The sequence below is a fragment of the Thamnophis sirtalis genome, unplaced genomic scaffold, assembly GCF_051295495.1.
Source record: "Thamnophis sirtalis isolate CommonGarterSnake01/CBP01778 unplaced genomic scaffold, rThaSir2_p1.2 scaffold_2, whole genome shotgun sequence".
Taxonomy (NCBI): domain Eukaryota; kingdom Metazoa; phylum Chordata; class Lepidosauria; order Squamata; family Natricidae; genus Thamnophis; species Thamnophis sirtalis.
Genome location: NW_028261382.1, coordinates 154,677,070 through 154,687,435, shown reverse-complemented (window position 1 = coordinate 154,687,435; position 10,366 = coordinate 154,677,070). Strand labels below are relative to the sequence as shown.

At 39.0% G+C, this 10,366-nt stretch overlaps 1 protein-coding gene across 2 annotated transcripts in view; it reads right to left on the bottom strand.

Moving 5' to 3' along the window:
* Positions 1–1,006: 1,006 nt before the first annotated feature.
* Positions 1,007–10,366, bottom strand: part of VAPA (VAMP associated protein A) — a 50,525-nt gene continuing 41,165 nt past the window's right edge. The window contains exons 5-7 of one of the 2 annotated variants that reach the window (XM_087707298.1): positions 5,673–5,801; positions 2,823–2,996; positions 1,007–1,765 (exon numbers count right to left, since the gene is read on the bottom strand). In XM_087707298.1, the coding sequence (XP_087563424.1) occupies positions 1,610–1,765; positions 2,823–2,996; positions 5,673–5,801 (459 nt within the window). In that variant the 3' untranslated portion in view covers positions 1,007–1,609. The remainder of the gene's footprint in view (positions 1,766–2,822; positions 2,997–5,672; positions 5,802–10,366) is intronic. The other variant, XM_087707299.1, reaches the window with a different exon arrangement.

Here is a 10,366-nt window from a genome sequence, read left to right as displayed (position 1 = left end):
TATGAGGACACTTCTTCAAGTCACCAAAGTCAGAATGCAGATATCAGAAAACACAAAGAGTAACTGTATTTGCATGCTTTTAACTGAAACATCAGGCAAGTAGTTTGTTCATCAACTTTTTTGTAAATTGGAAGATGTTTATAAAAATTTATCACAGCGAATTGTGATGGTACATGCCGTAAGTAGCTCTTCCATTTAAAAAAAGCATTAAAAATCCAAGGCAACCAAGAAGATTTATATTTTTCCTAGAACAGTTCTCAGCTATGTAAAATCTACATAGCACTGGTTCATTATATCCATATAAAATTCTGCTTATAAGTATAAGCCTTCCAAAATATCAATTTCAAACACTTGCTTATGATGGATTATGTAGAATAGCTGTATTGTGCTTTCAAAATCATCTATTTAATGAAAGTGAATACCGGAAATTAAACAAACCACAAGATTGTGGAGAAAAAATATTCAAACCAAATAAAATGAATTTTATAGAATTAACATATGCATAGCCAACAGACAGCTATGCCAAGACATTTGCTGAACAAGGCTTAATTTTTTCACAAAATTAAATGATAATGTTTTCTCAATCGGTATTAACTTTGGGTTATTTGGAAACATTATAGGAAATGTTATTCTATGGACACTCGGCCTAAATTAGTCTGGATGAAAAATCAAGATACAACTGATTCTGTAAATTTAAAGGAAGATCAGTGATTCAACAGAAGTATCTGAAAAACCCAAAACGCTATTTTTAAAAAGTAAATTTAAAGTATGTATTCCATGTCCCAAAACAAATCAAATTCTGATCTTTTCCTAAAAAGCCAGGTAATTTTACAGCTGCTGCTGCACAATATGGAAACTGCTACATTTCTTCTGAAGCTTCACTTGCACCAGTCTAAGCCACAACTAGTGAACAATATAAATCTGTGACAAGAAGCAGGCTGTGTATAGCATATGTTGTAAAATCTTTCTAAAAGAACAATTCACAGAAACAAGCTACCCATCAGAATGTCTGTTAACAGTTTTATTATTTTGTTTGTTAAATACCATGGGACAGGGCTGTCAGGATGATTATTTTTTTCTTCCACAACCACCTCACAAGGGTAAGAAATTCTGCCATGATATCAGCAAAGTAAGGTGAAGGAAAAAATGCATACACTAAGAGGAACATTTCCCCACAGAATGCCTCATCATTTTCCTGAACAAGCGAATTAGCATTCTAATAATCATTCTTTCCAAGAGGCAAGAATAACAGATAAAATTTGAAAAGGATTATTAAAATAACATTTACAAGACTTTGAACAATTTTAACTCTTATTAAAACCACAAAAAGAAAGAACAATTCTTTATTTATGAGTTTTCATAAAGGACTGAATGTGCAACTGACACCTGCTATTAATGAATTAATATACAATTTTGTCCAGCAGCCGAACAGTTTGTCTTTTTATCGTGTTGTCTAACCGTGCAAGATCATTAAAGGCAAAGCCTATATGATGCTGTACACAAAAATGGTCACTTTGGCCATACTACCAATGAAGTGGTAGGTAATTTTTTTTTTCCTGGCCAAGAAAAAAAAGGAAGCAGCATTCTGCATGCTTCTCTCTCTCCCTTTCTACAAGATGAATTTCCCTAAAAAGAATCCAATGAAAATGGCTGCAATTACAACAAGGAGTGAAGGAAGAGAGTTGGAGCCATTATCTCGGAGGGCCAAGCCTGACGGTCCAGGTTTATCTGAGTGTGCCACCTTTCTCAGCCTCAAGCCTTCATCCTGAAAATACATGGAGGAAATTAATCAACAGAAAAATCATGGGACCACATCACGCCCAAATATAACCAGTATGCAATTCACAGAAGCATTTCAATGCTATTGTAGACTATTTATTCATGCATTCTGACTTTAAAGAGTAATAGTTAACATAAAGGGGGCATAAAATATTAATCTTAAATAGAAAATAGGAACTGAGAAATTTCTCCATCCATATGATTACTATAATTGTATGATTAAATATTTAAAATAATTGAGAACAATGATTTACTGGAAACATTACTACCTATTTCAGCTTTAGGATTACAAATGGCACACAGAAACTTCTATGTTTTTAATACCATTCCAGCTTTACAGAAAGTTCAAGAATAAAAAATTAAGCCTAAATTAACTTGTAAGTCAGAGACTAAAGATAAAGGTTCTCCTTGCACATATATGCTAGTCATTCCCAACTCTAGGGGGCGGTGCTCATCTCTGTTTCTATGCCAAAGAGCCAGTGCTGTTCGAGGACATCTCCATAGTCATGTGGCCGGCATGATTAAACTCCAAAGACACACGTAACACTGTTACCTTCCCACCAAAGATGGTTCCTATTTTTCTACTTCCAATTTTACATGCTTTCGAACTGCTAGGATGGGCAGAAGCTGGGACAAGTAAAGGGAGCTTACATGGCACTAGGGATTCGAGCCGCTGACCTTTCTGATCAGCGTCTTAGTCACTGAGCCATGGCATCCCTAAGTCAGAATCTACTAAACTACTAAAATAACCTGATTCACATTTAAAACACAATTTTTATTTGTCTTGATTAATGGAAGCACAACCTTAAATCTTTAAATATTAGTTGTACTGTATGTGATTAATTTATAATTTTAGTAAATGTAACTGCCTTTCTTAAAACAAGTATTTTACCATTATTATTTACTGGATTAGTATTCTATCCTTCCAGCATAGAAAAACTATTATAAACAACTTGGTGTAAACAATTTTTAAAACTGTATTTCATGAACAAATCAGTAAAGTCCAATTTTACTGATGGATTATTATGTATTTGCAAACTTACTCTCAGATGTCTATTTTCCTCTGATAGTTTCACGACATCTGCCTGAAGTCTTTTGCATTCTTCCACTAGCTTCCTTGTTTCAGTGTCATTAAGCGAAACACTATGCGATTTTGGCACCAGACCATCTTGCTTTGTATTCAGTATTGGAGCAGATTTACTTGTTTCTATTTCATTCTGGAAATATTTAAAAAAAACAGATTCAAAATAAGTATTTCAATAAGTATTTCAATTTATCTTCTTCTATAACATATAAATATATGTGTGCGTATGTTCCAACATAACTCTGGAACACTTGGAGCAATTTAGTACACAGATGACTTACTCTCTGGAAACAAATGCTGTGGGGGTAAGACACCCTGACACCCAGTGAGGTGTATGTTCTGTTAAGATACAGCCTGTTGTGCCTTAAAATGGCTTCTACTGTACTACCGTAAAATGGTTTCTACAGCACAGTGGAGTTGCCATGGTAACGGCTTCACAGTATTCCACAAGGGGGCTCCCTATGATAAGGGGGAAAATCCAACATTAGAAATTATGTTTGGTCTGGATATTTTCCCCCTATAAATAAATACCCGTGCAATGCTGGGTTATCAACTAGTTACTTTTTTTAAATGCAGGTAATTTCCAAGAAGATAAATATGAAAGGGGTTTGAGAAGCAGAACTTAATTTTGAAAGAAGTATTTTTAAGTGACTGATAAAAATAAGCTTGCATAATAGAATTATATATTCATCCTGCATTTCATTCCAAGATAAATCTCTAAAGAATTAATACATTTATCTCCAAGGATAAAAGAGATAGAAACTTCTCAGTTGAGACAAAGTTCCTGAAGAGATTAGGAGACCATGAATTTTTCAAGGCTTCCACACTCTTTCTATTATTTTCTAACTATACTTCCACCAATTAAAATTTAAAGCTAGTCATAGTCAACATTGACATTTGGACAAATGTAGCTTTGAAAACTGTGAAAGAGAGATGGAGGACAGATATTTATAAATTACGTATCATTTAAATCAAAGCATCAGTGGCATGGTTTAAACGTACACAGAAAGTGTTATATACATAGAGGCCAGTCTGCAACACAAATCAAGAAACCATTTTAAGCAGTAGATGCAGTATAAACAATATTTGCATTTTTCTACCAGCAATTACTACTGTCTACTGAAAGAACATGGATGGAGTTATTTATCTATGTCGTGCCCCTGTTAGGGCCTGAATCTGCGGGGGGAAGAGGAGCTGGAATATGAACTGACAGCGATAGGGAGGGGCTTCATTTTCTTCGGAAGAAAATGGGGAAGGCCAGGACCTTTCAGGATTAGGACAGCTTGTAGATAGGGTGGAACAAGGGCAGGATGAACATGAAAGACAGAGCTCAGGTGAGGAGCAAAGAAAACCCCCTCCTAATCCAAGAGCTTGGAGAATGGCGAGAAGGTGTGAACAGCGCACACTGAGCAGGCTACTCAGGAAAAGAGTGCCCCACCCATCTTCACAAGGCACACCTGGGGAATGAGACTTAAGGAGTTGTGGGGTGGGAACAAATGCTGAGTTTCTGAAATGTTGAGTGCCAACGTTTAAACTTTCCTTGCATTCTTTCTGGGATTCTAAACTAATTACTTGCATCGTTTGCTTCCTGAACTCCTTCAATTGCAATGCTGGATTTATTGCTGCGAAGCCCTAATGTACACAGTGCTGGGCTGGACTAATGGGAGCCAGAGGCTGTTTGAGGTTTGTGTGAGGGTTAAGGTCTGACAAAGTGATATCGTGTGTGTGTGTGTGTGTGTGTGTGTGTGTGTGTGTGTGTGTGTGTGTGTGTGTGTGCGTGCGCACGCGCACACACACACACACACACAAATGAGATTTCCTTTACTTTAATCAATATTCTTGACATGCCTGTTTTTATAAATAACAACAGCAAATCCACCAAACTATGCTTAGTAAAATACGTAGTTTAGAAATGAATAAAAGTATCTGTTCTCATGAACATCATGCCATGGCTAAGTTTTGTACGTGAATCAAGCTGATCACCAGATTCAAATAATCATACCTTGCTTAATAATCTTTTGTTGTATTCTGCTCTTTCATGCTAAGTGACAGAACAAATAGAAAAATCTTCTATTAACTACAACTTCCTATTTCAGCAAGAAAGAAAGAATGCTTAATGTCATAGTTTACAAATGTGGAGCCACAGTGAACTCATAGGGATACTGCAAAGAATTTTAAATTGCCAAAGAAAATCTTGTGATACTTGACATCTGTCAGACATTGCACAAACTGCTAGCCTAGGAACACAGTGAAGACACAAAGGGCACAATGACTATGAATGAACCTCTGATTTAATGAATTTGGAATAAACCATGATAATTTTAAATCCTGCCATTTTTAAAGCTACTATGAACTACTTCCTACTTTGAGTAAACTGTTAACTTTATTTAATTTCATCACAAAACAAGAGAGAAAAAGGGTTGTATGAACTTGTAGAAACCTTGTTCCTATCACTGTTTATTTACCAGATAAATATCATCCCAACTAGTCCAACACCATTTGCGTTGATTCCAGTTGCTGAATAACCAGTAGGTTCTACCTTAATTATTAATTAATTTTGCTTCTTCCAAGCGATGTATTTCATTTTTTCTCCCTCCTATGCATCTCAATCCTAAAAATTTGAAGCAGTCCAAATTTCATAGGAATATAAATAATACAAATTCTGAACAAAAAATGTATAGAATAGAAAACACTTTGACTGAATTGAATATCCTTGATTTTGAGCCTCTTTTGATATTTTTCTTAGCTAGCTGCGGTGAACCATTTTAGAACTAGAAAAATCTTGAAGCTTTCAGCTCCCTCAACAAACCTGATCCATCTTGGGTTTGACCTCACTGCCTGGTTCCATCATGTCACTCTTCTGTCTATTATTTGCAGGCTCCTGAAGAATGTTTCTGTTGGCTGGAGTTATGTATACAGATCTTGATGAAGATATAACCTGAGATGGCAGGTAAGACATACCCTCAGCACTCAGGAGATCTCTCACTGCAAGGCTTAAAGGAATGACTAAACCAACGGCTAAAGGATTAGGGTCTGGAACCCCATTCTGCTACTTAGAAAAACATAAATGTTATGCACAAGCAATTAAGCAATAGCTTATAAAGCATTGGAACAAACAAAAATAAAAGTTGTCTTTAGACACTTGAGTTTTATAGACTAAAACTAAAACCCTAAATGCATTTTTGTAGGATTAAACGCCTAAAGATAATATGATTTAGTCATAATACATACTGTAAATAGAACTACATAGAAATTCAATCAAGGTCATTTTAAACATAATTTTGGAGCAAAAAACCCATGTTTCCAAATGTACAAATAACTTAAAGTAAACTGCCGCAAACTTAAATAGCAAAGACAGCAAATTTCATTCTGGCTGTTTGCAGCTCTAAGGATCTTGCACAAAGATTAATTTCTATTATTACAAACATAAGCACCCTAATTTGAGCTGATTTTCATTTTTTAAAAGCCTCTTTTCTGCTTGAACTGCTTTTCCTCTGAATGTGGCATCACATAGTCAGATGTGTTATTTACCAGACTGCATGAACAGTCATCACACTCATAAATATCTGGTATGGTAAATATCACAGCTATGAAAACTGGACTAAAACTTTTCTCCCTGAATATTTTGCTTTACACAAAAATAAAATCTATGAACTATATCAGAATTGTCATTGTTCCACATCAAAAATACACTGTCTAATTACACTTCAGGAGTGAAACATTATTCCGTAGCTATTTATATGCATTCCACTAAATATTGAGACTTTTCTCATAAAGGCTAGCTTATATATTATGTGAATGTTAATCTTCACATAACTATAATCAAAATTAAATACACATAGTACCACGTTAACAACAGAAGTTGGATCCAAATTTCCATCACTAAACAATGTAGTCATAAAGCCCAATGATGTAAGTGCATCACTTAGTGAGCAACATTGTGGCAGTCTCCAATACCATCATTAAACGAGGATCATGGATCATTAACGTGACTTCCCTCTGGCTTCCAGAAGCAAAATTAACAGGGACGGTGGCTGGAAGTCACGAGACCCAGACAGCTTGCAAGCAGCCTTGCAGGCAGATAAGTGGCTGCTGCAAATCAGTACAAATGCAATTAGACACGGTGTGGGTCTTGCTGGGGAAAGGATGGTGCGCAAGCAGCTGCAGCAGCCCAGCACAATGACAACCAGACTGGGAGTGGCTGCTGCCAAGGGAGCCAGGATCTGCGAGGACTCCTTGAGGTCCAATCATAAGTACCATTCATTCAACTCTCTTGTAACTTTGAATGGTCACTGACCAAGTGGTTAACAAAGGATTATACCATATATTCCTTGTTTTACTCAACATACTAGCCCATTCCTAAAAAAAATTCAACCCTCAAAAAACCATAATAAAATAAATTACTGGTATTAAAATGTATTGGAAATATTTTCTTCTTCTATACTGTACAAAACTTTACTTGAGATAAAAATGTGAACATATTGGAAAACACTGAACTGCATACTAGGAGGAATCTGAATGTGGCCTTTATTTCTATGAAAGTGGGCCTCGACTTATAATCACTATTGGGATCAGAACGTCTTTTGCTAAGCAATGTGGTTGTTAATTGAGTCATGCCCAACTTTTTGCCATGGTCATTAAGCAAATCATTGTAGTTGTTAAGCAAATGCTATTTCCTCCATTGACTTGGCTTGTCAGAAGCTCCCCGAGAGCTTGCAAATGGCAAACACGTAACTCAAGAATGCTTCAATTGTCATAAATACATGCCAGTTGCCAATTTTGATCTGAAACCAAGAGATGCTGCAATGGTTTTGAGTACAAGATGTACTAAGTCACATTAGCAGCATCATGACTTTGAACATTTGTTAAATGAATCACCATAAATTCAGAGCGATCTGAACAGCAGTGTGCCTTAATCGGTGAGCTGTAATATACAAAGCAGTAACATAAGGGGAAAATTTACATTATCCCAATTATCTTGTTACAGGTAGTCCTCAACCTACCACCATAATGGAGCTTGTCCATTATGGTTGCATGTTGTGATGGTTGTAAATCATGTGACCAACCCATAATTTACCTTTTTTGCAACATTTGCTTAGCATTTTGCAGTTGTTAAATGAACCCATTGCTAAGAGGCCGGTCATAAGTTCAGGACTACCTGTACTTGAAAATAGAGTAAATTAGCTATTCAAGTCACTTATTCTTGAGCTCTTTAACATACGTTAAATGTAAAGGAACCTTAGAGATCTTCTAATCCATCCCCCACCTATATCAGCCAAGAGCCATGATGGTGAACCTATGGCACGCGTGCCACAGGTGGCATGCTGAGCCCTCTCTGAGGGCACGCCAGCTGCTGCCCCAATCCAGCTCCATTGCGCATGCACATGTGCCTCCCATCAGCCAGCTGGTCTTTGGATCTCTGCCATGCATGCGCAGAGCACATGCAGGGAATGTGCGCATGCACTTGCATTGCATTTTGGGACTTTGTGCGTGTACATGCCCCCTATGCCCCGTTTTTGGCCTGGAAAGCCTCCTCCACCAACCTGGAAGCCAAAACGGGGTGAGAGGGGGCAGTTTGCACGCATGGGGGACACATAACGATCGTGCAGAGGCACATGTGGGGCAATACACACATATGCATTCAAACATGCACTCTTTGGACTCTCAGCACCAAAAAGATTAACCACTACTGTCCTAGACCTTCCCACACCAATGGCCATCCAATCTTTGCTTGACAACCTCCAGTGATGGAGCACTTCAGGAGACTGGCTCTTCTACTGTTTAATATTTTTCAAGATAAGGAAATTCCTCCTTATTTCAAGTTTAAATCTCTTTAGCTATGTCTTCTTGCCCACTTTCTATAAAACAATATTTTGACACAAAACTGAGAGAAGGGGTGTTGGTCTTACTTGACACACTCCTTTTCGGTGTGCTGAGAAAGGATCCAAGGAATGGGTTAACTCTGCCTTCCTGCTCATTAGACTAAGTCAATCAAGTCTTTGTAGCCACGCCTCTCGTGCTTACTTCCACAGTTTTCGACAAAGGCATGATGATGCCTTGAGCGTGATGTTTGATGTGATTTGACCACTTAGAATGGTCTATACCACTGGCCAGAGAAGGTGCCCAGCCTCAGAGCCCTCCATTCAAATGCCGAATGGTTAGTTGGAGCCATTGTGGGTCTGAGTGGAGGAGAGCTGTCTGACTGAGGGAGATCCTACAAGATTTTGACTTGTGGGATCCTCCAGAGTCTGGATACTGATAGGCAAACCATGGCCGTCTGGGCCAGTAGGGATCCAAGAATAGGATCTCCACTGTCTCCGCCAGTACTTTTCTAATTACCCCTGGGATGAGGAGAAGCGGAGGAAAGGCGCATAGTAGCCCCCGGGGCCATGGAATGCAGAGTATGTTGACCCTTCCACCCCCAGTGTAGTGAACTGGGCATAAAACCTGGATAGCTGGCTGTTTGATGGGGTGGCAAACAGGTCCAGGATTGGAGCGCCAAACTTTTAATACAATGACTGAACAGGTCGGGGTGTAGGTGCCATTCTGCATGGTCGAATGCGGCTCAGCTGAGCCAGTCCACCTGTACATTGCATATTTCTGAGATATGTTCTGCCTGCAGGGACAGAAGATGCCGTTCCGCTCAGTGCCCCAAGTGCCTGGCTTCTCGTATGAGGACCTAGAGTGGGTGCCCCCTTGGCGGTTGATATGAGCCCTGGTGGACACATTGTTAAGATAAGTATGTGGTGGTGAGAGATGATGGTCTGGAACCGTTGGAGGGCTAAGTGGGCTGCTTTCAGGACTAGCCAGCCGATGTTGTTTCATAAGTCCTCCTGTGACCACTGGCCTTGTGCCATCTGAGTTTGCATGTGGGCTCCCCAGCCAAACAAACTGGCGTCTGTGGTGATAGTGATATGGTTTGGCTCCTTGAATGTGCATCCCTTGGCTGTGGCAGGGGACATCCACCACTAGAAAGACTGGATGACCGCACTGGTGGGACCTGGACTCTGGTAGTTGAATTGCTCTTGCCAGATTTCTGGTAAGGCAGGAGGAACCACTGCAAGGCCCTGTCATGTAAACGTGCCCTAGGAACTATGGAGATGCAGAACATCATCTTGCTTAAGAGTTGTGAGAGAAGGGCCAGGAGCATTGTTTGGCCCAATTGGATCCGGTTTGCCAGAGTTCTGATGCTGTCCTGGAGTTGCTGGGACAGGGAGGTTATGCATTATGTTGTGTTTATATATGCTCCTAGGTGGAATATCCTGTTGATAGGAGAGAAGTGGCTCTTCTTGTAATGGCTGACTGAAAATCTGTGATCCTGAAGGACCCTGATCGTGAAGCGGAGGTCCTCTATTGCCCGGAGGTGAGGAAGATTGGATCAATATGTCATCCAGGTAATATTGAATGTGAATAGGAATGGTTCTGAGGTGAGCCAAGAGCGTTGCTGGGATCTTTGTGAATGTTCTGGATACTGAATGGGAGGGCCCTGTACTAGTAGTTTTG